Source organism: Rhamphochromis sp. 'chilingali', assembly GCF_963969265.1.
Source record: "Rhamphochromis sp. 'chilingali' genome assembly, chromosome: 15".
Lineage (NCBI taxonomy): Eukaryota > Metazoa > Chordata > Actinopteri > Cichliformes > Cichlidae > Rhamphochromis > Rhamphochromis sp. 'chilingali'.
The window spans coordinates 4977920-5005545 of NC_137942.1; the positions used below are offsets into that span (position 1 = coordinate 4977920).

General features: G+C 41.7%; 1 protein-coding gene across 4 annotated transcripts; it reads right to left on the bottom strand.

The window, feature by feature from the left end:
• Nucleotides 1-1354: 1354 nt before the first annotated feature.
• slc1a9 (solute carrier family 1 member 9) lies at nt 1355-27551 on the bottom strand. 4 transcript variants are annotated; one of them, XM_080906122.1, is made up of 12 exons: nt 26646-27551; nt 23214-23337; nt 16324-16479; nt 15335-15487; nt 13246-13502; nt 11364-11469; nt 11127-11253; nt 8985-9218; nt 8031-8225; nt 4696-4830; nt 4103-4541; nt 1355-3490 (listed from the first exon to the last, which is right to left on the bottom strand). In XM_080906122.1, exons 3-12 carry the CDS (start codon nt 16472-16474, stop codon nt 3284-3286), a joined length of 2004 nt encoding a protein of 667 aa, XP_080762248.1. In that variant the 5' UTR covers nt 16475-16479; nt 23214-23337; nt 26646-27551; the 3' UTR covers nt 1355-3283. The 4 variants fall into 4 exon arrangements, with proteins under 4 accessions (XP_080762248.1, XP_080762247.1, XP_080762249.1 ...); XM_080906121.1 differs by lacking the exon at nt 26646-27551 and having other exon boundaries at nt 23214-23347; XM_080906123.1 differs by lacking the exons at nt 23214-23337; nt 26646-27551 and adding an exon at nt 18644-18937.
• Nucleotides 27552-27626: the final 75 nt, after the last annotated feature.

A 27626-nucleotide genomic window follows, 5' to 3' on the forward strand; every position in this document is an offset into this window, starting at 1 on the left:
CCTTGAAATCATCACGTTTGTAAACAATCTCGAACTCAGAGCATAAATTATCTTTTATTTTTATACTACGCTACCAAAAAAAACACAATTTAGAATGTGAAGAGGGAAAGATGGAATTAGTTTAGAGTTCAAGACAAAATCTGTCTCTGTTATGTATTTATTTAAAAGAGATGTTGTAATTTTTTCACACGCAGCTTTTTAGAAATTGGCTATGATGCTGTGGGCTTCAATGTGAGCTTTGGAAAACTTTCAGGCCACATGATGATATATCAGATCATTATTTCTCAGAGCACTCAGCCATGAAAATAGTTACAAGATTCATACTTTGATTAATGTAATCATATAATTCTTTGTATTTCTGTTTATACTATAAGGAATACCTCTTAGCACCTGTAATTTTAAATACTGACTGCTTTAAATATATTTCTTTGCAAAAAGAGTTTTTCTCGTCTAGTTTGTGAAAATGGCTTCTGTGTCTTAAATTTTTGTCCTGATGTTATGTTGAAACAGAGCTGGAGTGAAGATAATAGAAAGGAGCAGATGATGCTCCTTGTGACCCGTGACCCCCCAAACCCCCAACACTCACACACAAACTGCTCTGAACAGTGATAGCTGCAGTGATTAAATACCTGACCCTCGTTTCCCTTCAGATGGTGCGACATGATATTCCCACGTCATGCGCTGAAGGGGCAGCTCTCTCATGCCACAGGGCAGATTAGCGCTTTCTTCTTTGGACTCCATCAGCCGCAAATGTCGATCGAGACAAACTCGAATTTTAACGAACCTAAACGAGAGTTTTCGATTTTCAGTTTTTGCAGAAGCTCTTTGGGGGGGGTTCACCTTTCTGCTCAGCTTTCCTCTCTGACGTGTCCCTGAGCTAACGTCAGCCTTGCTTGCAATCACCCACAAAGCCCTTATGCTGTCTGGAAAGAATGAAAAGGATTGACGTCTTTCTGGCCATCTGCCGCCTACCGATTCCTCTCCCATCCATCACTCTCCCCTGCCTCGCCCATCTCTAACTCTTCACTGAGAGGATTAAGTGTGTTGGTATCTCTGTCTTTGTCTCATTACAGCCTCGTGTGTAATGTGTGCATTCTGCTTATGTGTGTGTTGCAATCTTTCCTCTCAGTAATATCTTTGTCTGCAGGATTTTTCCACTGTCTTTAGTCACCAAACACTGACGCGTGTCCCCCTTTGACTGCAAATCCTCCCACAGATTGCACAAGTTCCTTTAGCAGCAGAGGAAACACAAGAGAAGTGCAGTTACTTTAAATAAATCTCTAAGATTTTATTACATACAGTATACACACAATCTGGACCTGTGACTCTGCATTGAGACTCAAGGATGTAGGGAGGCAGTTCATGAAGCTCAATTTGAAATGAAAGGCAGTTCAGTGGGACAGAAGATGATATTTTACAGCAATTAACAAATTTAAATAATAAGTAAGAGTAAAATAACAAGTAAATTTAAACAAACAACAAAATTGAAACAGCTTCTGGCCTAAAATTCATCATTTCACACACCAGACCACAACAAAGAAAATACAAACCCTAGATAATATAGACAATATTAACATCAACAGTGACTGATGTCAGAGGGAATAAGGTAAAAGAGCACTGAGGATAAACATGTAAAGAGAACTGTATAAAAATACTGCCTGCCAGATGTAAAGTATCAGTTGGCATTTTTAAAGGACTAGTTCAACATTTTGAAAGATATTTGCTGTCTTAAATAGGAAGATCTATTTGTCTCGCGGCTTTCACGCACAAACTCATCGCACATGATGAGTTTTCACGTGTAGCACAAAACAGGAAAAAAATCTGCTTTAGTCTGGTTCTCACTTTGGTTTGAATTCGAGTGGCGCCTGGGCATGCAGGAGGAAACCACATACCTTCTGTATTCTCATGCTGGCAAGTTATAGACTAATAAATGAAATGACTGAGATGCATTTTTATATTTCCACATTTACATTTGGTAACAGCTAGAAAAGCTTCATAGCTGCAGTCAGTTCACGTGTGAAAAACTCTACTTTCATTTCCGACAAGGTGACCCTGGAGCATCCGTTAGTTAAGTTGCAATAGGCTCAGACTGCAATAAGCATCTCGTTTTACTCCTTTGTTTCCTTTTCCCCAACCTCCCAGCCTGTCACGGCAGATGGCTTTCCTCCCTGAGTCTGGCACTGCTGGAGATTTCTTCCTGTCAGAAGAGAGTTTTTCCTTCCCACTGTCACCTGCTGCTTGTTCAAAGGGGATCATTGGATTCTGGAGTTTTTTGCTCCAAAATACGATAGGGTCTCAAACGTAGTCAACTCAAAGCACCTTGAGTTGACTACTGTTCTGATTTGGAACTATATCGATAAAGCAGAATTAAAACGAGTACTTTCTATCAGTATACTAATTATAAAGCTACAGTTTACCTGCTAGTTTTCTCAGCCAAAACACTAGTAGGAATCAGCTATCCTGGCTATCTCCAAAGTGAAGTAAATCCACCAGTACTGGTGACCACCTGCAATGCAAGACTTTGAAAGGATCAAACTGTCACTCTAGTGAAAAATTTAACATCCAGCAAAAGTGCACATTTTAAATTCAGCTTTTAAACTTGTTAGAAAAAGACATCACCTGTTAATTAATGAGATTTAAAGGTGCTAGTAAATGTTTTATGACCTTGAAAGAGAACCAGGCCAGCCGTTTTCCACTGAAAGCTACCTGAAGTTCTACATATATTTACAGTTAATGATATTAGTCTTTAACTGTGAATACATTTTTCCTCACTGCAAATGTCCTCAAAATGTCAAACTTTTCTTTTAAAAGTAAATTTTTTAAAACTTCCTTAAAGGGAAGCAAAGGGAATCTGAGCAAAATGAATTCCTGTTTGTGCGTTACAAGGCTGGTGAGAGCACCAGCAGACTTTTTTCATCAAGAGCAGACTCACATTCTCTGGCATCAGTTGAATTCGTGGACGTGTATGCGTTTGGGAACATTTTAGGTTTGGGTGGATTTCAGAAGAAAAATTATAAATCAAGACTGGAGTAGATAAGATAAGGAGGAAAAGAAACTCTTTCAGCATCCAGCCACAGGGCAAAAGTCTCAGGCCTGGTTTTTAAGGGCCTTCTTGGGAATATTACACTGCATTGCCATCATGACATTTTAAGATCCGTGCATTGAAAAATTAGCAATGCAACCCACTCTGTACCTCCACTGAAGAGTGAAGCTGAAAGTGGTTAAAACCTGTCGTAAAAGTGGAAACAAATCGACTGTGAAACACGCTGGTGGTGAAATCTGATCACGGCAGGTCACACGGCGGGATGGTGTGCCTTCGATCGTAAGCAGTGTCATCGCTCTCCTCACCGTCGCTTACTTCGCCCAGAACCCTCTCCCTCTCCTCTTCCTCCTCAGTTTCACTCTCTCGCCTCAGTCGCTCCCGCTCCCTGTCTCTTTCTCTCTCTCGGTCTCTCTCTCTCTCTCTGTAGGAGCGCGGCAGTGTGGGAATCTGAGAGTGTGAAGAGACCGAAATGAGATCATGCAGCCTGCACTGACTGACCAACATACTTAAATTAAACATGCTAAATGTTAAAGGTCTTTCCCAGGATGATGTCATCATAGTCATATTATTAGGTTCAAGGCTTTGTGTTTATCTGCATCCAGAAATCTTTGATGCATTTTCAATATACATGATAAAGTGGGCATATTATATTAATTTCTCTGTAGTTTTATTTTTGGTTTTTTATACTCTATTAGAGTAGCTTTACATGATTTGCAGTTCAAAATACTCCTTAGTTATCTTAATGCATCCGAGGGTCTTAACAGCAGGTGAGTGGGGTTTCTGTGATGTCATACAGAGCTAAGAATTGAAAAAAAAAAAGCCTTTAGAGTAGTGTCAAGGCTAAGCTTTTGGTATATTTATACTGAACTGGTAAAATGACCCTATTAAAACATTAAAACATCAAACATTTGGTCAATTACAAGTTACAAAACTATAGACACATATTCGTAATATTCAACAAACTCTATGCTAAATAACAAGGATAACAAGAAGATTTAGATTTCTAATGTATGTACTAACTGCCATCTGTCTTTAAAGTATAAGGTAGAAAGTACGTACCTGATTGTCATGGCTGGGCAGGACACAATATCCTGGCTCTGTCCTGCGCAGGAGGCGTGGGGAATGAGTACGGAAAGGCCTGGGAGAGTGGGAACAGACGGAACGCGGAGAGGGAGAACTGATGGAACGTGGTGACGGAGACCGGACAGAACGGGATGGCGAGTAAGTGATGGAGTGGGATTGGGAGAGTATGTGACTGTGGTGGTTTTGTTTGGGTGGGCGAGGGGAACGAGGAGGCAGCTCGGGCGGTTTGAGAGGGTCGACCATGTCCATCTCCGTGAGGATTGGCGGCGGAGGGACGAAATCGAGCTCCCCCTCTTGCGGGAGCGTTTGCATTTCGGCTGCATCAAGTTCGGTGAGCTCCGTCTTTGACAAGTGATCCACAATCCCGGCACCAAATGAGTCGCCAACGACATTGATGGAGGTACGCATTCGGTCACTGAGTGGACAAATGGCATCAGTGTCAGTGAGTGAAACGACGTCTTAGTGATACCAACATTTTCACAACCTCTTGCATACGTTAATTATAGCACCCTAACATGGATTGCAGAGCAGTGATTTGTTATTGCCTGCTCATCAGACACCTGACTCACAGCAGCCAGTCGACAGCGATCAGCAGACTGATGTCCTGGGTAGGCAGGCCGACAGCTGTCAGGATCAGTAGCATGGTTACCAGTCCAGCGCTAGGAATACTGGCGGCTCCAACACTGGCCAGTGTGGCGGTCATACTGGAGAGAAGAGATGGGAAAAAGGTATATTTAAATCATGCTTGCAGTAATGTGCTGTAGGCAGGCAGAGATAATCAAATCGTGATTTTAGTGACGATTCTGGCTTTTTCCCATTTTCACAGTTATGCACATATGGCCTTTTCCAATCAGTCAATCAATCAAGTGCAACCCTTTCATCACTCCCTAATAGTTCAGCTTGAGTCAAGTGTCAGACATCCCTGTAACTACTGTGCTGCCCTAGGCCTCTTTTTGCCTTTTTTTCCTATCTGCATAAATCAAAGGACACACTGGGTGTCTTTAAATTCTGTGTCTAGTACTACCTAGTAATGCAGGTCTAAGCTAAAGCAAATTAAATAGCATGGCCTCCATCAGTTTTTCCAATAGATATCCTTTCTTTGATTACATAGCAGTTGTATCCGCTGAGTGATGTGGGCTGGCAACAGACATTACTTTTTTCATAGTTTTCTGAACACTCGCCAAAAATGGTAGACTGAAAAATGCAAAAGTGAACTAATTCCACATGCAAAAGGAGATGTGTGATGGAAAAAATATATGAAAAAATAATTAAACCCAACTGTAAAACCAGACCATTGTGCTCAAAAACCACTGAAACACCAGAAAAGGCTTAACCGAAACCACATTTAATATTGGAACTCACCAATTCATGCTTTCACTGCTGATTCAGCATGTTTAGTCAGTCATATGGCAGCCAAAAGCACAATTAGCTTAAAGTTAAAGACTTTAAATTGTAGCGAGAGGTGAGTTTTAGTTTTACGTGTTTATAATATCACCATATAAAAAAATCAAAAACCCTAATCTGTCTCCACCCACAAAGATTTACACATGGAGTGGTCCAGTATTCTGTTTCTCAACATCACACACCAACAAGTCTCGGATTTATGTGAGCTCATTTACGTGTATTTCATCAATGCAATGCTTGTATAAAGTACATGAGGATAGAAAGGACTCAGTTCCTCTGTCCACAACAAAAGATGTTTCCTAAAGTAAAACTTTAAAGACTCTGAAAAATGCTGCTTGTCATTGCATGTCTGCAATTAGAGAATTATCAGTAACCACAGGGGCCTGCAGGCCAGCCAGTCTGGATACAGCTCTAAACTGTGATATTTACTGCATGAAGCTATTCATCTGTTATTAGTTACTCTCTCAATTGTGTCTGACAAACTGCAGTGCCAATTATCACCACGCTGTGACTGGGAGATTAAGTGGGGCAGATTTATGTAGTACATATGGATTTTATTTCAGTTTCATCACACAAAAACCATACAGCATTTTCTTAAAATTCGATTTCGTGGTAAACAGCCGTTGATGAAAGACACACAATAAACAACTTCAAAGTGCTGAGCGTTATTTGTAACCCGCGGCCACAACAAGCAGAATCTGATCCAAGCAGACTGGATCCAATCTCCTGCTCAAACCTCAGAAATGGGAGATGAATATTTCTTTACTTCCTTCCATATTTATTTCTATACCTCGTAACATACTTGATGCAAGTTGTTTGAAAATGAACTAAAGCATGCAGACTGTACACTTCTGTAAATGCAGAAAAGAAAATGAATGAACGAGTTCCAATGTGTTTGTGTTGCTGGTTTCTCGATAAAGATGCACCGAGACATTTGATGAGTGAAATTATTTGTAATTTATCTGAATGTTGCCTAACACTAATCAGCTGGTATTTGTGCAGGCATAAAAGCTACAGATGCAGATTGCTAAACAAGCTTTAGGTGTTAGCTGGAAACTTAGCGCTCCTCTTGTCCAGCTGCAGTCACTTCTGGTTCCAAAACATGTCCATCTTTTATATACAGTCAAGTCAAACGTCACTTTCCATTCATCTATGTTTGACGCAGGACGAGAGACTTCAGGATGAGTCAGAACATAATTGATATTTTTCCCTTTTTACTAATATTTGAATCAGAATGAACTTTGACACAAAAACCTTACAGCAGGACGGGCTGACACGGTATTCAGGGAATATTGTTTGTTAATATCCTTCTTAGGAAAAATAACAGAGAGCAGGACAAAAAAGGAACCTGTTCTGGTGCAATCAGGTGACAGAGACCGTGATGGAGGCTACTTACACTAATGTGCACATCGGTTTATGTTTACATTCACACCCCCACAATTTCCTGTCCCATCCTGCTTTTGGCCACAGCATGTGAGTAAATTGTGCCAGGTGCTTTTTCCTCTGGCTAAACACATGACCTTCTATCACCTAGTTTACTCAGCTGATGGCGTAAACAACAACAAAAAGACAACAAACAGCTTGTCACAAGGGCCTCAAAGGTGCTCCAACATCCATGCTTAAGCATTATGAAGCGTTTCACGTCAATATCAGCACAAATTTAAATGTATATGTAGAATCAGAATATATGCATAAAGTTTTATTATTTATTGCCATCTCATGTTGCGTCACTTCTGATTTTGTTGGTAACTAAAACATTCTGTGTGTTTAAATAATCAATGCAAATGTTTGTATACTGGACACTTTCTACAAAAGTCAGTCCATCCTCTTTATAAACTGCACGCCTAGCTAGCGTTGCAGGGTAGCTCAAGCTTCTCCCAGATGACACTGAGCGAGGGATGTTGGTTCCTGCAAAGGTCATCGGTTCATCACAGTGCTGCAAACCAGATAGACAAGACAACCATTCTTGCTCATATCCACACCCTGAGCCCATTCTGAGAGACCAATCAACCTAAAATGCAAGCCTTTGCACAGTGGAAGGAAGTTGGAGCACTCGGAGAAAACCCACGCAGGCACAGGGAAAACATGCAAACTCCACACGGGAAGGCCCCAGCTGACCTCGAGGTGCAGATCCAGAACTTTCTTGTGTGCAACTACATTGCTAACCACTGTACCGCTGTGTGGACTGGTTAAGGTCCAGTGTATAGATATTAAAACCACTTTGGTTTGTTCTTTTTCTTTTATGAAAAATGTAAATAGAAGAAAAAGCAGTGCTTGGAATCTGAGTAGGTTAAGTAGAAGATAAATGTTTTTTTGCTCTTGGTTTTGGAAACGAATAGCTGGCTGGCAAAGATGCTGTAAGGCATCTTCAGAAGCAGCCAAGTGAGGAAACTATTAAAGGCTTATAGTTGATGTGGGAGAAAGAGCAGCGGCGCCTCAACGGTGCTGCTTTCTGATAATGAAACCTGAGTCATGAGAGTCAAGTCACCATGTGGTTTACCTGACAGTAACGATCTGCCCAGAGTCCAGGGTGATGTCATTCATTTGGGCAATAAAGATGGCGGCCACGGCTTCGTACAAGGCAGTGCCGTCCATGTTAATGGTGGCACCTATGGGAAGTACGAAGCGAGTCACACGCTTATCAATCTTCAGATTTTCCTCAAGGCAGCGAAAGGTGACCGGCAATGTCCCCGCGCTGAAAGAAGAAGGCCACACAAGAAGGCGAGTTAGAGGGAAAAAAGGTGCAGATGTACTCGGAGCAGGCGCAAAGTGTCTGCTGAGGGATATAAAATAGGCAGACAGGTGGTGAAAGGCATAAGTGCAGAGGTGAGGGCGAAGGGAAGAGACAACAATTAAAAAAGGCAGGAGAAATTTGAGTCGGCCGACAGCCTCGTCCTAACAGCTGGGGTAGGCCACTGTTTCAATCCTCCAACATGTGAATTAAAGGAATTTGATTCCCGGCCCCGCTGAGGTCGGGTCATAATATAATTAGAGAAAACGTTGATAGGATTACCCATATTCACTAAAGCCTCTGTAATGTGCCAAAATAACAGTTGGTTTCAGCAGCAATGCTGAATCCCAGGCAGGCTGGGCCAAGCCAAGCCGGGCAGGATACAGCGGGGCCAGTTTGGCTGGTGGCAACTAATCCGAAGGCTTAGATACTTACAACACAGAATCTGTCCGACATGGACTCGTCTATGATAGCCTGCGCTTTGGCTCTGCTGTCCTGATTTGTCAGTGTAGCTGCATAAATACAGATTTTTGCCTTCAGGCCTTTCAGATTTAACCCAAATAGCTGAAAGCGAGTAGCAGGCTACGCCGATCAATCACGGTAACTACAACAGCTGTCCAAGCAATACGTGTTGTAAAAGAAATATGTGACACACATGTGTGAACACATGCCCAAACAGACGACTTCCAAACATACATATGCACTTCCTGCAAGCTGTCATACCTGCTAGCAGTGCCCAAGGCTGTGATCCATGCCTGGAAGATCCCAGAGTAGAAAGCAAAGGGGCTTTTTCTGGTGATTGCAAAGAATATAGCGGGTAGGATCAAGCCCCCATGGATCATCAGACCCACAATGACAGTCACCATGTACATGCCCAGCTGCCTGGCTACCATCTCCAGGTCCCCGATAGCTGCGATCTTTCCCGCAATCAGAGAGGCAATGCCGACAGGAGAGTACCTGGACAAAGACATCACAGCAGAAATTATTTGATTGGGACTGATTGTGGTTCATGTTCCATTAAACTCCATTTAGTATACACTATATATGTGTATGTACATGAATATTTCTTTCTGCTTTTTTAAACTGTCCAATAAGCAACAAAGCCATTTGAAGGCAGAAATTGTTTGATTTGATTGACTGAATTTAATCTAATAATTATGGATGAATTACAACAAAGGACAAGGTGTCCACAGGTCTTTTGAAGGCTACCTACTCTTTCTACTTTACTATTCTTTAAAATAATATTTAAGATCAAACCTGTAATGAAAAATACAAACTTTATATATATAGTCAAGCACAAAAGTTCACACAAAAATAAAAAGACAAAAAATGGCTTTGTTTAGGAACACAAGTGTGTGTTAATGTGAAAACAACATAATCATTGTCACCGTCCCAAACATTAAAAAAAATGTTTCACATGCAGTGTTATTGTCCTATTAAATATTTCTATGAACTGGCTTCAACCACTAAGAGTTATTGGTGGTTACCACCATAGCTGTTTGTCAGTGAACTCACCATGTCTGCATGTTACTGCCAGAATCACATTTCAGTATTTTAAGATGTTTTCTGACACAACAACCATTAAATAAGTCAATAATTAGCCTATAAGCATCCTGTTGCCATTAACTATATTTACACATGTAAAACACATTTAAAAGGGATAGCAGAACAATAAACAATGCCGCAGAAATGGTGGCACTGTGTTCTAGTAATCCATGTGGTGACATGACTATAAATTTTACAAAGCCTTTTATAAATTGATATGAATTTAAGATATTTTAAGAATATTTAAGGAGCTGTAGCCACCCTGTTACTTTTTTTTAATGTCAGGCCAACGTTTTCGCCACCTCATAAATCTTTAGTCACTGTCAAAGAAGCACGTTTCTCTGCAAGGGGACAGGACACATGCTTGGATCTCTGGTTTCCAGCTCTGGAGAGCAGTTGTCCCTGTTCATGAATACAGACTGCAGTTATTGGGACACTTGAATTAAAGCGACTCCTTGTCCCATCATGAGACGGTGCATTCTCCCAGGTCAGCTGGCATCCAGTGACAGTTGTTTGGTGCGGTATGCCATGTATATGATTTGATAGATATGCCCCTTGTATGATGCGTGCTTTTTGTATACACTGGATTCTGTGTTTGGCTCGCACCATAAGCCCGTGAGTAATCTGTTTACACTGAGTGAGTGATACAGACAATGATACAGTTCCTTTGGTGTCCAGCTGCACATGTAGAGGAGGCTTAGAGGAGGCTTAGAGGAGCTGCGAGACAAGCATCCTGCTGTTTCTCGTCCAACCGCCTACTCTACTCCTCCTTTCCTTTCCCATCCCCGCTCCGAGTACCGCTACACTTTCTCTGCGCCACTTGCCTGGGCTCTGTGAAGCCTCAAGACGTGCACTGCTCTCACACACATCTTTTTACGTCCCTCCTGCCCGCATCTACTTTCTGCTCTGCCATCAAGTAGCTCCTCTGTCATCGATGGATCCATTACATTCTGGAGATCTTCCACCACGGCTCCCCTGGGAGCCCACAACGCCGTTCCGGGCCCCGGCTCCTGCTACTCCCCAGCATACCACAGACTCCAGCATGTCCCAGGGAAACCCTCTCCCTCTTTCCATCTGTCTGTGTCCTTCACTGACACACTTTCTCCCTCTTCCTCTTTGTTTTTTTTTTCTATCTGACCTTGCTGCTTGTTCCCACAATTTGCCTCAAGCACACAGTCTTCGCCTTATCCATCACTGTCTCCGACCGTTGTATGTGGTATCGCCAAAATGTCAAACGTTGGCCACCAAGAGGAAAAACAGAGGCACGCACTTTTTAAACACAGACACACAAATACGAATGAAGGAATACAAGACACCGACCACATGATCATGGACACCATCGTCATGATAATTTCATTGAGGATGTTGAAGAAGTCACACATGACCTTCCCACGCTCGCCCATCCGGCCCATGCAGATCCCAAAGGTGATGAAGAAGCCAATTAAACCTTGACGAAAACACAAAGCAAGCGAGTAAGTGGAAAAATGAGAACAAATAACCAAAAAGAGACCTGGAAAACGCAAGCGTCTCGCAATACGAACTCTGTTATCAACTCACCGAGGACGTTCATGCCCCATTTGTATTCCAGTTTTTTTCTGTTCACTAATATGGGCTCAGTTTGGTTTGCTGCTGCGACCGGCACCTTTTTCAGCACCGTCTGAACCTGAAGGAAACACGGGGTGACATTCAGATTATTCTGTGGTTTGTGCTGGGGTGCTTAGATTTTGTAACTCCCATTGTGTGTGAACAAACAAAGTTTTGGCAGCGGCACGACGTGCTCTGATTTCTGTTTAAAGAAAAGGCAAAAGAGAAACATAAATACAACAAAGGGAAAGAAAAAGGAGACGAAAAGGCTGAAAGGGGGAGGACAATTCCCTGCTGCTAAAGCGGTGACTTACATGAATTTACTGAATTCCTGATGAATATGAACAAAGACGCAGTTTAAAATAAAGATGCAGACAGAAATAAAGCTCTCGGTTCACCAGCAGATGCCTTACTGCACTAAATAAGTATGTGGCTTTGCAGCTGTAAAGAGATTAGCGGTAGCTGCAGGACGGCTGACCATCGCCCAGTCAAACACAGACAACTACTTCTAATCATTCAGACGAACACGCATGACAGAAAAAACAGGATTGGACAGAAGAAGGCAACTGCAGCATCACAAAAACACAAGCCGCTTCCTGAATTGTCCCTCTTCGACGGCACCATTAGCACTAACTCACAATACATTACAAAGAATGGAAAAAAGCAACCCTAGATCTATTTTATAAATGACTTGATGAATTGCAATGGCACTGATTTATCGTCTTTTAGTATGTAAGACATGTTTTCAGTGGTTCAGTTGATAAGCTCTATATTAGTATTTGTTTTAAACTAGATTATCACACTCTGGGCCCTGGGTGGGCAACAAACTGTCCCAGAACTGTTGTGGAGATCTGCACCAATGATCTGAACTCATTTCTGTTTAATATTAATTTAATTTTATAAGTGTATTACTGCAGCAATCCACACCAGTCCCAGTTTTTCATGTTGCCCCTTTAGAAAATGAGTTGCCCACCCCTGTTGGGGATGGGTTTGGCTTTGACTCCTGTGATCTTTCTGTGTGGAGTTTGCATACTCTCCCCACACCTGCGTGAGGTCTCCCGTGAGTACCCTGGCTTCCTCCAACAGTCCAAAGAGTTGCGTGGCCTCTTAGCCTCTTTCTAGCCAAATGAAGCCTTTGAATCAGTCCAGACAGCATATGTAAAAATTGTTACGTATGAAGTTTGGAGAACAGCTAACCTCTCTGGAGAACCATAAGTTTTTAAGAACTCTGTCCGAGTCCTTCATTCTCTCAAACTGCTCAGTAATCCCTTATCCAGAAAAGTTCATCTCCTCAAATGTGGCCTGGGGCACAAGCAAGACTTTCCAATATGATACACTTTGGATAATAATTATTAGCAATAATAATTGTTGACAATCGCTGACAAAACAATCACAATTCAGGATCTAAGTGGTAGCTGTTTTGGAAACTTAAATCTGTAGTTTGCAATGGTTTTTCTAGTAAACTATTAACATGAAGCACATGAAGCGATGTCTGTGAACATTCATTCAAATTAAAGAGGAAATTTATCTTGAAAAACAAAAATACAATTTTAATAAACTTCAGATATTATTTATTTACCAATTTCTTTCTCTATTCAGTGTAGTTTGATTATCATCACCTTAAAGCTGAATGATGCAAATTTCATATAAGGAATGTAGAGCCTTACCAAAAGCTTTGATGCTGAAAGTCCCAGCAAAGCAATACTGGGAAACACTCGCGTTTTATTAAAAGGAAACGTATTAGTCAAGAATCTTTCTTTGCTATGTTTATATTAACATTTTCAGTTTGCGTGAAAGCTTATGGTTCAAGATGAGCCAAGATAATGAAGCAGTAGATGGTTAATGTAGAGGGTACCTGCTGGAAGCAGGCTTGCACCAGGTTTTCTGGGAAGAGGTTTCGAATCAGGTCAAGGAAAGCGTCCAGGCTGCTGACTTCCTGGTTTTTCGTGGATGTGGATGATGAGTTGCCTCCCCTCAGTTTAGGGTTCCCTGGGTGGATCCCCAACACCAGGATGACCCCGAGGACGGCAGCGATTACAGTGGTGGACATGTAGTACACCATGGCTCGGCTACCCATCCTTCCACTGGAGCGCGCGTCTAGACCAGCAAGCCCTACAAGAGACAGACAACAGATGTAAAACAACGTGTGTCCAAGTCCACAGAGTCAATAACAGCGTCTTTACCTCGAAGCTCGAGTTTCCCAGTACTTTAAAGTGCAAATACTTCCTGTAGAGTGTTTAAAGTTTGATACATGTTTTTTGGATAAACTGCTGGCTTTTTAGTTTTTAGCTTTTCACATGCTAATTCATGAATCAACTCAGGTGGCTCTAGCTGGCTAGCTACCTGCTAGGTTTTCTAATTTCAGTCACTAAACTGGTTGTGAGTTTGATGATTTCTGGAGTATTTTTATCCAATTACAAGAGAAATATTAGAGCATACATAACTGATATTATACGTCTGTTTTCCTCCTTAATTCGAGCATTTAAAATGCATGTTACTTACTTAAATCCTTAACACGTGCAGGAGCTGTTCAGCCATGGAAACCCATACCGTGAAGCTCCCAGCATACAGATTTTGTGCTGATGTTAATGCTGGACGAGGTTTGGAACGCTGCAGATATTAAGACTTTTGCACTTGTTGACCCTGTTTCTGTTACTTTATAGGTCTGCGGCGTCATGACTGAGCTGCTGTGATTACTGAATGTTTTCACTTTGCAATAATACCACTTATAGATGCTTGTGGAATATCTACGATGCAAGAAATTTCACAAACCAACTTGTTGCAAAGGTGGAATCTTGTTTAAGGAGAACAAGCAGATTCAGGGAGCTTTTTAGAAAAACCGATTTTTTCACAAGTGTTTGCAAAGGCAGACTGCATGGGTAGGTCCTTGATTTTATACACCTGTGACGATGGGACTGAAAACACTTGAATTCAAAAATTAATGCAGCATTGCTTTTGCCTTGGAGGCTGGATGCTGGAGCTATCAGTCCTGAATTCACTGTGTTCCAGTGGCAAAGTCAGAAAAGCTATGAAATACTGGATTTCTTTTTGCTTCTTAGCAAGGTAGAGTCATTCATATATCACTAGCAATGCAGTGGAATGGTTCTTTATTTTTTTGTGCTTATAAACATGCAGCATATTCACAAATAGAGTCTAGCTGAAGAGATTGCAATTAATTTCCAAAGGGTCCACCTTCAAAACTGGGACTCTTTTAAGGAGAGATTTTACGGCGGATTTTAAGCAGAACTGGGCACTTCTTATTGTAGATTGCAGATTTTTATTAACTGTGTATTTGTGACCTATTTATCAACACAACAGTGGCAGTGCAGTGGCAGAGTACGAGTTTTACAGTTTCATTAATATTTACATGGGCTGCCACCAAGTCAAGGTTGGTGGGGTTGTTTTCTGATTTGGAAGTCCGACTTGAGGGGAATGTTCCAGTTGAAAAATCCAACTACGAAATTCCAATTTCCAGCTTCAGATGGAACACACCATAAGAGGAGTGGCTCAATACTTTTACCTACATTGTGTATGTTTGTGTGACGCTCCCATACAGTCTTAGATGCACCTTCCTAACCAAACTTGGTAGAGTTAATTTGCTTGAGTTAGCTTATAACAGAAATCCACCCTTTTGTCCAAATATGGTAACTTCTGACTAATAAGTACACGTAGTCCTGTAGACTACATGTACATGCAATAGTCCATTAGTTCTACTAATGTCAGAATTAAAATTTTTCTACAGTTAACATATTAACATGTTTAGTTTAGTTTATTATGGTTAAAGTTCAGGAGTATGAGGTTGTAGTTGGTTAGTAATCACTGGGGACAATGAGTGTGCCCTAAATTATGCACACACTGGACAATCACCCGTTACAGTGTTAACACAGTATTGGTTACTTTTTAACTTATTAAAACCAGCATGATGCTGTCTATAATGGCCACACCTGTGATAAGGCTGGAGATGATAAGAGGCAGGATGAGCATCTTCAGCATCCTCATAAGGATTTCTCCAGGAAAGGAAACCATTGTGAGGGCGGCGCTGTCTGTCACCTGCATGTACCGCAGCATCATCCCAAAAACGGCTCCCATGACGACGCCTGAGGAGCGGAAAAAAATAAGCTAATTACAGAGTTTTGTTTTTGTGCAGCAGTTGTTTAGCCAATCATGTCTGCATTCATTTCCCAAACCATTAAAAAGGCATACTATGTTTCCATGCCTCAAAAAGTCCCATAATAGCACAGGCTATTGTTTTATTTTCCAGACAAGTCGAAACGCATGCCTAAACACTACCTTATGTGCACATTTAAAAATCTAATGAATATTGGTTTAAAAAATGAGTTCCAAATGTCACAAATATGTAAAACTCAGTAGTAATATTAACCGTGTCAGAAATCACCCTCAGTTTATAACCTTTCGGCGGACTCATTAGCCTTTTTTGTGAGGGCCCCTAACACTGTGTTTAACGTTGGAGATGCAAGAGATCGCTGACTAATGAGAGCCATCTACTGAAATGTAAACAAGTTCATATCAAGGTTTAAATCTATGTGACAAATTGCAGACAAAAATAACACACTCCTTGACTCTGCAGGCTTTTTTTGACAAAACACACAGCTGTGGAGAAACATACCAAAGTGTTTACAGTGGCAGAGCAAAGACAACAACAAGCCTAAGACATCTCATGGGAAAATGATCTCGGAGTATTTACATCAAGGTTTGCGTGTGGTAATTTTTGCTGCAGCATAAATTGGTCCTTTTCTTTTTTTTAACAATAAAACTAACCTCAGTTGTAATTCTAGTCATTCAGTAAAACATGTGGGAATTTGGAGTGTTAAACTATGTGCATAAAAGCAAAACAAAGGCTTGTTTTGCTCCAGTATTTCTTCAACTTGTGCCCTCATCATGGCATCGCCTGAGTGCTTCTTTTCATATGTACCCATAACCGTGAGTCCCAGCAGCAGGTTGTGTGTGTTGCGGCTACAATGGCCAGCATCTTTATACGCAATCTCTGTGTTGTCATCTCGCTGGTTTTCTTTCTCCTTCTCCTTGTTTGCGTTGGACTGGTTGGCTGTCGGCTGGTTTGTCATCCTGTCTGTGAGGACAGTGGAAAAGGTGGGTTTTAGTGCTGAATGACGACGTGCTTTGGAAAGCAAACTGCAGCATCTCATAGCAATGCTGATTAGCTTAGACTATAAATGTTTAACATAGCAAGGGTAGACTAGCAAGGCTTCACACTTTACCGCTGGGGGTGGTCGAGCCTATTTTTCAAAGGGGATTAGTGAAAACCAGAAGCACCTAAGGCTCACACAACAGGAATGTCCTGTGAGGATTTGGTTTAGGTTCTAAATGGAGGTAAATGTGCATAACTGAAGGCAATCCAAACACAGCAGGCAAGGCCTAAATAGGACATGAAGAAACAACTCAAGAGATGTAATCTGTTCATCATCCTTTAAATGGAAAATGATGAAACTGCCAGACTCCAAATACAGCACAATATGGAGGTGATAGAAGATAGAGGAACAGATTTAGCTGATTAGTGAGGTAAAGTGAGGTAAAAAATGACCCCCTAGAAGCAATAGGATGTGAACCCTGGATGTGTTACACGCTCTGAATGAAGTCCTGTGTACAGTGAAAGCATTTGTTCAGGTGTTTTTGATGTTTATCACCTACATTTCTCTTAAAACAGAAAGATAAGACAAATTCATCTATAACTTTGCTTAATGTGCACCATCTTTTCTGATGGATTTATTAAACTGAAAAGATTCTGTACAAACTAATCAAAGGAGCTTGCAAAGAAAAGCGTCTGGACTTCTTTAAGTTACTTGAAGACGTTTCACCTCTCATCCGAGAAGCTTCTTCAGTTCTAAGGTCAAATGGTGGAGAGTCCCAGATATAAACCTAGTGGGAGTAACCCCCCACAGAGGGACAAAAGGACCCCCTGATGATCCTCTAATCGCCTGAGCCAAGGTGTGAAATTGGGTGTGGGTCCCAATCAGCCAGAGTTAGGGGTTGTCAAAGATGATGACTCACAACTCAGAGGGTCAATATTAATGCTCTGGGCACCATTTGATATCTGAGTGAAAATTAATGGCAATACATCAAATACTTGTTGAGTTACTTCATAGAAAGCTGTCACGGTCAGGAGCCTGCTAAATGAAACGTCTAGGGATTAACAGAGTCCTTCAAAAACTGTGAATGTCTGCATCCATCCAATAGATATTTAACCTGGACCGAAGTGCAGGAATGATGTCAGCATTACCACATGGACAGCATTACTGAAAAGAGTAATTTGATAATAATGAAATCCAAGTGTGCTGTCTCTATAAATCCAAATCACACCTACAATAATTCAAATCTATCTATCTATCTATCTATCTATCTATCTATCTATCTATCTATCTATCTATCTATCTATCTATCTATCTATCTATCTATCTATCTATCTATCTATCTATCTATCTATCTATCTATCTATATATATAGATATAGATATAGATAGATATAGATAGATATAGATATATATAGATAGATAGATATAGATACATATATAAAGCAGAGTTATTTCCATCAAAACAATGAGTCATGGAGGAAGAATGTGTTTGCTGTCCAATAACACGACACGTTTCCAGTCTACCAAGAAAATTTCAGAGACCCCACCGCTACCATCTCTCAACATTAATTGTACATAAACACATCTGGAGAGCAGCGCGGTCGTGCCAAATCCCTGTCACAAGTATGAGCGTCACATTTACAAACTGTCTGACTCAATGAGAGTCTGACTCAATGAGATAGCTGCAATCAGACATCATTATAATCCATCAATTTGAGCAGATGGCATACAGTCGTATACATTAACCAAAAGAACAATACACAAGGGAGGATGTGTAAAAAGATACCTACTGCTTTATGTGCTCACTTCCACGCTCTCACCTCCTGCTCCCTCTGGCCATATCTCTGCCCCTTTCTAGTATGTGACTGTGTCCAGTCCAAGCACCAATTTGGATTTCCAGAGTTATCCCAAACTGGTGCGTATCAGGGCCGGAGAACGCCCAGCCAAGTTTCAATTGCAGAGATATAATCCTCGGTGAATGGAGTACCGAGGAGAGGAGGGGGAGGGTGTTCCTCTTAATAGTCTTCACAAATCCTCTTTTCAATCCTTATGCCATTCTTAGCATGAACATTGTTTGGTAATGTCAGCTGACCACATGCAATTTGCTTGCGTATGCGAATGAGAATAAGAGAAAGACGTCTCTCACCTTTTCATCAGTGTTTACGACAACTGTCCGCTCCTTGTGTGGATTTAAATGACCACAGTAGGCGGAAAAAATTGAGCCCAAAAAAGTAAAAGTTTCAAACTGAGATGTGACCAGCCTACAAAAGGGGCTACTGCGAAGAAAATGAAAGAGTAAAGTTTACTTTTTAAACAGACAACAAGAAAACCCAAAAATCCTGCTGAATGTGAAAAAGACTAATACTATGAGAATAACAATATCTCTCATCCTCTCCTTTCCTGATAAGAGACCTTGAAAAAACTAATCAACAGCATGTATCCTGAGATGAGAGCAGCAGTGATGAGTGTAAGCTGCAAAGACATCCTCAAGAACCTGATGCGGTGCTGCAAATCTGTCTTCCTTCCCCAACAGAGAGATTTCCTGCTCCAGGAAATGTCAGCGCTGCCTCAAGACAAAATGTATCTGGCCTCTAGGAAGCAACTCTTGTTGGGCTGACCTGCTGCTTTTCAACAGAGGAAAACTGAGACCATTTACAGTTTGGGAAGATTAAATTTGACTCCTTAACTTTCTAAAGTCTTGCCTGAAAAGCCCTAAACAGAATACAGAGCAAAGGCCATGCACCACATGGAATTTCTGTTACATCACGAATAAAATGCAAGAATTCAAGTCAGTGAATTCAGTTTGGTCAGCCAGCTTACAGTAATCCAGGATTTCAGAGCAACATGACACAGGTATTACCAGTCTGCCAGGTAGGCTGCAGACACAGGCGCATATTCCTTTGAAGAGAGAACAACTTTAAATCTTTGCAAGAGCTCTGGAAACACATGTTAGTGATAAGTGCTGAAACAGCGGTAAAGGAAGAGGGACTTCAAAGCGAGTGAAGCCAGAGCAGAAATAAAAAAATAAAAGAAGCACTAAACCCTGCTGGTACAGTAGTGATAGCATTGCTGTTTACATGCCCTCTTTGCGAAATACAGACACCAGACAGAAAACCTCCCACAGTGACTTTCAGAGTAATGGCGACTGGATAAACATGAGTTCCCTCAGCGTAAACACTGCGGTCATCCATCTGATGTGTGATGATGACCTGTGCAGCGCGTGACAACCATCACAATCGGTCTTCACATGCGGTCATGCACTTACGACACATCTTCTTAATCGTCATGGCTTCCAGGGCGACGGGTCACCACGCCAGAATGAGTTAATCTCCCCAAAGAGCGAGCTCTGATTACTGTAAATGAGCCCAAGCAGCTGTAGATAAAAAGGTGCGCGTACAGCTCAAGAGAAATACCTCAGTTTCTGTCGCAGGCTCGTCAACCCCCCTCCTCATTTCCACCTATAGTCTTCCACATAAATAATCCGACCGTTCGATCACAGACGTTGATCCAAGAGATCAAACAGATGCAGCTCTAACTCTCCGAGCTTAACGTTCACCGCGTACAAGCTTTTTGATTTCTTCTAAAAATCAGCATACAAACATGGCTGCCACTAGATATACACAACAAAAATGTACATTTTAAAATCTGAAGTGAGCAACAAAGGACCGTGAATAATCGATTTGGCCATTTGACATGATAAAGTTGTTGTAGTCACGCAAACTATTGTTGTAAAGTGAACTTCTCTTGGTTTTTAAGTGAGTAAATGTGAGAATGTCACCTTCGCTTCTACGCAACTTTGATATATAAACTGTAGGAGAGGCTCAACTTTTTAATGCAACGAACATGAACTATAAGAGAACTTCTGCATCCAGATGGGATCACTGTGTGACGGCATGTAAACCGATCAAAGGTACACGTCTCCCGCTAAATCACCTGATTCACTGGTGCTTTCTACACAGACTAAATTCCCATCAATAATTATTTTGTTCTTTCAATCAAGGTTCGCATTCAAATTTACAAACATTCGCATTCAAATAGTGTATCCATGTAAAGATTTTCTGTGTGTGGATGTTACAAATATACGCTGTATTTTATTTTAAGGAACCATCTGTGCGTGCATGTGTGTGTATGTGTGTGTAACTCCGGGTGTGTACGGGTGTGTCAGAGGATTATGTCCAATGGTTGATTGTTTGGTGTGAGCCTTGCAAACGGATCGAGATATAATCCCCATCCCGCCCCTCCACCACCCTTGTTCAGCAGAGGGAGATGAGGATGGCCACTGCAGCAAACACAATAAACTACACAACACACAACTGCCATCGCATATCTAATAAATGAAAAGATCTGGGTGTGTTATCCTGTTAGCACCATTATACAATATCACAAAAATGAATGTGTTGTACTGTTGTAGCTGGCGAATGTTTTTGGGTTTTTTGCATTAATCAATGATCGTCTGACAGAAAATCAACCAAATAACATGAAGTCTTCCTGCTACATAAATGGAAAAAAACAGCAAAGTCACAGATTTGAGAAGATGACATCATCTTACAATCTGTCTCTCACTTAAAATGACTATAAAGGTTCAAATTTGTTTTAAGCTCATAAATAATTAACTCATCATTTCACCTCTGGGTCATCAGGATAAATGGAAACTGCTGATTACTTTTCAACATTCCTAAACATACATTTTAGCTCAAAGTTTCAAAGACCTTTTCAAATCTTCTTTCTCCTTTGAGTTTGTGACCATGATGGCGTTCCACGACAGAAAATCACCAGAACTGTATTAAAAATACACTCAGCATTTTTCTTTTAAGTTGGGTTACATTTATTTGAGCATAAAATACATTTTTGTTCATTAAACAGACAGAAAAAATAGGAAAATGCACAGATATATCTAAGTATTGTCTTAACTATATAAACTTTGAGACTGTTTCAATTGACTACAATTTAATTTGTTATAACAGCAGTTTATAACAACTGTAGTCTTTTATGTTGAAAGGTTCAAAGATGAGACACACTCCCTTGAACAACACTTGGCAATGCTGTCGAGGAAGGCTGCCCTTTTAATAGTAAGAAACTTGAGGCAGAACCAGATTCGGCCATCTGCCAAAGGCCAATTTTGAGCCTTAAAAACCTTGAAAGTCATTTAACAAAACATCAGGTGGTCATTTGTATTGCAAAGATCTAATTTTACCTTGCAAAACATGAACTGAGCTGTAATTCACATTTGATTGCTGCTTTCAAACATTAACCGTGGTGGGATAAGATTGCCTGCTTCTGCTGCTAACACATAATTGTAAAGCTGCACAATAACAGTTATACTCAAAGACAAGAGATAACGCGCACATGCTGCACCGCAAAAACGCCGTAACGGCCTTCTCTCCCTACAGACACCCATATTCTAGATATCAGCGATGACAGATACACAGCACGAGTGTCCGTGCACTTCAAAGCAGAGCGCTGCCAAACTCCTTCAACATATGCACAACTGCCTTCAAACACATGCCTGGTGTATGAGTTTACCAGATCGCAAAAGCAGCGGGGTTACAGTCAGTGAAGGTCAGTGTCGACCACATCAGGTCTGTACACACACACACACGTGAGCGCACATGGGTCTAGATGCTGCCTCTTGACTGTTTGACAGTGAATAACAGGAAACTTTTGATACTAGATAATCAGATTCAGCACCGAATTTGGATTTGATAAATGCTGTCTAATCCAATGGCTTCTAGTGCATAAAGATATCTCACTTGCATTTCCTGTCAGTTCACACAAGTTGAAGATCACCAGTAGAATGAAATTAGGCATGTCAAGAGCAGGCTCTGGATAATATTTCAGAAGTGTCCTGAGGTTAATTCAAAGGAAGTCAAGGATGTGACAAGCTGACATCAACAACTAACACTTTATGTCTCAGGCCTATCTGTTGGACAGCGTTACATATACAATAACAAGAAGAAAATCCCAACGTCTCAAAAGATACAAACAATAAATGTGGCAGCTTTATTTTGCTAAGATGTGAGAATAGGTAGAGTGAAAATGAGAGAAAAGACTTGAGTTCTTGTGTGTGTGGTGTTGTCTGCATGTGCGTGTGCGAACACATGTCAACACACAGACACGCACCCCCTCCCCTCCTCTCTCACGGACGATAATCTGAGTGCATTAATCTGTTGTTTGAACTCCTTAAGCACAGACTGTCTATCACATCTGCTCTCTTCACCCCAGTAAAGCTCTGCAGTTTATAAACTCCCTTTTTCTCCTCTCGCTCTCCTTCCTTCTCCTGTCTTTTCCTTTTTTGATCTGTCGCCGCAATTTCTCTATCGCCTCCAGCAGGACTACATTTAACACAGCTCATTCCCTTCATACAGTAAATCCATCTTCTCATTTGGCCACCAGACCTTTTTGGAAACTTCTTATTCCAGCTTTGATCCCTCTCTGATCCCTCTCTGATCTTTCTTCCTCTTACTCACATCTGATAAAACATGACAGGGCCCACATGTTGAAAAACTGAAAAATCACCCAAGCCAATGTCTTTAATGAAATAAAAGCCCAAAACATTCACAATCTTTGCACAAAAAAAGATGAAACAAACCATTAATGTGTTTGGAATTAAACACTGAATAGTCACAAATGATACAAATTTAGCGCATGTGCGCGAGGCGTGAATGATTGGAGAGGAGAATATAAAAAAATGACAACAAGGAGACGGACGAGCTTACCTGCTGTCTGTCGCTGTCTCCCTTCCGACAAGAGCGAGGCATCGGGAGAGACACGCAGAGCAGGGACGTGGAGATGATGAAGACGAAGAGGGGATGGGAGGCGAAGTCACAGTCTTTGCGTCATCTGAGGAAATTTGCAGATTAATACAACAGCTTGATGCTCTGAGCCCCTCTCCTCCCCCACCTCACCCCACTGCATCTCACCCTCACTCCCATCTCCTCCCCTCCCTCCTTTCTCTCAGCCTTCATGACTGTGTCTATCACAAGCCTCTTTTATATCACTTTGGTTACACTTTTGGGGAATGCACGGGACAGGCGAGAATTACCAGTGACAACAATCACACGGAAGGTGGAAGATAGATGCAAGAAACAACTTTAAAATGATTATGGAAATTCTGCAAGTTAGGAGTTTGGGGAGTTTGGGGGGGGGCATCATTATCCTCCCTTCCACAGGAGGGTGCTATGACTCTTCACTGAATGGAAGAAACCTGCTCAGCAGCTTCCCCCTGAGGCATACATTGACAGATATCAGTGTCAGTCGGTGAGGCATCAAAGTGCATGGGGGCTCAAGGGTGGAGCTGCTACATACTGCACATACAAGGGTCAGGCTTTTTCCATGAACCGTGACACTTTATCAATACACGGAGTTAGAAATAAAGTGATAAAGACGATGAGAAGTTTCAGGTTTGTCATTCCAGAGCGCTGCGTCGTAAAGACTGGAGGCCCAAGGCTTTATGGGGAGGGGTGGAAGGGGGGGGGGGGGGGGGGGGGGGGTGATTTATGAGTGTAGCATCTCAACTGTCATACATGATGTTGTATAACAACGTGACTTTGCAGACTTTAATAAGGAAGCATTCTTCGGTATAGTACGAAACCCGCACAGCCGTTTCCTTGCTGGCTTGGCAGACAGACGAAAACTAGAGTAAAATAAAATTACCTCAAAACTATAGCACTAATATAAAGGTGATTTTATAAATTGATGCACATTCAGTTACCTTCTGTGGTATCTCTAAAAGGATCGCTCATTACAAACAAACAAACAAACAAACAAAAAACTACCAAAATAAAAAAAAAAACAGAAATTCTGATCTGGAATCTGGACTGCCGAGCAGATGTCACTTGTTGCTGAGTCCATTCTAATTTTAGCTTAAGGATACACAAAAACACATTCAGCAAATATTTAGGTCAGTAAGATATTCTTTAGAGTTGAACTTTAAGTGTCAATTTAAGCAAATACGAGAAGAATATTAATATAAGAACAAGACTGTACAGATGCTTTATATTACAATGTCACTTTATCCAAAAGCTAAACAAACATAACATTTGTTTTTATTCCACAAATTGCACGAAAACGATGGATGCAACCACCGTGACGTCATGGTTTCCCGACTATGTATTTGAAACCTCAGCATTAGCGTTTTAGTGAAAAGCAACCCAGAGAGCAGAACAGAGGGTAGAGTGCAAAGTTATCAGTTAACACTAAAAAGCTTTGGCTAGCAAGCAGCATGCATGAGCTGCACAGGTGCAGTCTGCTAATTAGTGACAGACTAATAACATATTAGAATTTCACTCACCACAATTGGAGCACAAGATTCTCAGACAGGCTACACTGCACAGCATTTGTAGTATAATTCTGTTAACAAATATCTAAAAGCCAAAGAGAGACATTTGACTGGTTGGATTTAGGGAACTGAATTAGTGCAGGTAAGGTTAATCAATGTTAATCAAAGCAGCCACATCCATAAATCTACACCTTACGAGAGAAACTATAACCAGAGATCAAACAGTGTTTGCAACACACTGTTGCAAACAGTTTTAATGCTTCAAAGCTGAACATCTTAATGTGGACGTCTGTGAGAACTGGCTCGCTAATGGAGTCAACCTCAATTGCTTTTTAGACAAATTGCATTGGCTTCATTTTTCTGCCTCACAGGTTTCTACTTTTCATGTAGAGTATTTGTTATCTTTCCTTTATAAGGGCATATCTTTGATTATTACACAAATTATACATTAACAAACACTAGTTTCTACTCATAACAACACCACAGTTATAAGTCAGATCTTAGTGCATTGTATACTGTATTCTTAAAGTCTTGGCATCTACTGAGTTTGATTTTTTTTTATCCGGTGCCAGCAACAACAAATTTACACTCGCACACATGAAATCTGTGCAACCAACAAGAATTTCAAACATACCCTTCCATGCACACCCACCACTCACACACAGTCCCACAGGAGGACAGATGGAGAGGGGCAGAATGGGAACAGGGGCTTGTACAACTGGGCCGGTGTTTCCATTGTGCAGTAGGTGAGCCGTAAGTCTATCCTCTACTAATTGCCAGACCAGTTCAAACACAAAGTCTGCCACTGAAATCCAATCCTACGGGTGTTGTACAGTGAGTAAAGTTTACAATGTGTAACATTTTTCCCCTGTTGGCAAAAAATAGGGCACATGGAAGAGGAGGTGAGGGGATGGAGAGGAACGGCGAGGGCAAAGAAGGGGGGAACCAAGGAAGATGTGGACTGTGCCGGCGTCGGCGACACGGAGGATGTAACTGTAAATAGATCACTCACTATTTAGGCTGCATGTCTAATCTAGGGGATCCAGACTGAATGAAAGTGTAGCCGCTGTAGGTGGACTGGGTCCTGTAACGGGACACTGAGGAGGCACCGATAAGGAGACGAGGAGGAGTGACTGAGAGGTGATCCGCGGGAGAGAGAGGGGTGCTGTAAGGGGAGAGGTGACAGCGATGCAGATGATGTAAACAAGACGCGCAGAGTGTGTGCATGCGTTGCGTGAAGCCGTTTCGTAAACTGACAACGACCCAGCTACATCGCACATCACACAAAATCCAAACTGAGAGAGACGTGGAACGAGGCAGACTGCTAGGCAATGCAACACAGCGCCAGTCTGCATTTTGCACCCATTTGAACCTGTTTCTAATTAGGCATTAAACTGAATTACCAAACCCCGTTCTCCTAATGAGGGCTTTGGAGCTTTGATGCTCATATTCCCTCTCCCTCCCAAACTGTTTTCCCGAAGGTGAACATTCCATACGCTAATTTCAGTTTCATGCAGGAAAGACTTGTAGCCGCATGTGCTGTTTGTTTGTCAGAGCGGCAGTGTATCGGTATGGGCGTGTGTGCGTGTGTGCGCGTGCATTCTTTGCTTCGGTGTACATGTGCGCTGTTTGCATGTTTATGTGTGGTCTGGCTCCAGACCCTGTCACTCATCCTCTTTGACCTTTAGTAAGCTGTGAAATTCAATTTCAGGCTTGGCTTGCTTTTTGCGCTCAAACCTCCACCTGTGCTAAATATGTTCATGGGGAAACTGGACAGCAGCTGAAGTGGCGCACACAGGGATGTCAAAGACAGACAGGCAGGCAGAAGTGATGCATTCATCAATTCGAACTCCCCCATGAATGACCTCACCTTTGACCTTTACCTCTTTGCCACCGTGTCTGGCGACTGGGGCATTTCCAGCAGGCTCTGGCTAATTGGGTCAGATTGCGGAGAACGGAGCATTACGCCTGAAATTAGAAACACATGCAGCTATACCTCAGTGTGTACGTGTGTGGTAGCAATGGCAGTGCAGTTTTCATTAGAGAAGGTTTTTTTAGGGGTGGAATGCGGCGGGTGTGAGGCGAGTGATGGAAGAAACACGGAAAAGGATTGAAAATGTCAGGAAATCAGGTGAAGACACTAAAATAACGTTCAAAGTGAGTGAAGATGGAAGAGGAGATGATGGAGGACTGACACCAGGTACCTTGGGGAGGCTGAGGATGTGTAATTGAGGCCTGACTTGGTGGCTCTGTTATGGACAGACAGACTGAGAGCCTCGCCCTGACAGCTCGGCTCAGCTATTTGCAATAATTGCTATAATAGCTACCTTCCAATTTCGTTCGGATCTGAGTTTCAAATGCAGGAGGATGTCCAGTGCAGAGGCAACAAGCTGATGCCTGATGGCGCTGCCTGTGGGAAAGATTCATCACAGGGGCCGATGGGAGTAAGAGCGACATCTGGAAACTTCAAAATTAGAACCAGTTGAAGATGTTGGGATCCAAAAGGTGGATCACGTGTGGAGTCGAATTCAATCGCTCCTCTGAAGGGAGAGACTCTGTACAAGGCAGCGCTGTGCTATAAAAGAAATCTGTTTGTTTTTTGTTTTTTACAGGGCTTTAATAAAAGACCGGAAACCTGTTTCAGTCATGATAATGTTGTTTGCTGAAAATAGAAAACCACTGTACAGCATTGAATTTGCCTGCTAAATAGTGCAGCTTAACTTTAAAGAGTTTTGATGACTTAAGGATTAAGGAAAGCTTTTAATGTGACGTGTTAGAGCGGTAGTATGAAGCAAAACTTGTTCTGTGAATGAATGCCTGAGATAAACCTCTGGGTCTCCTCGGCTGTGAA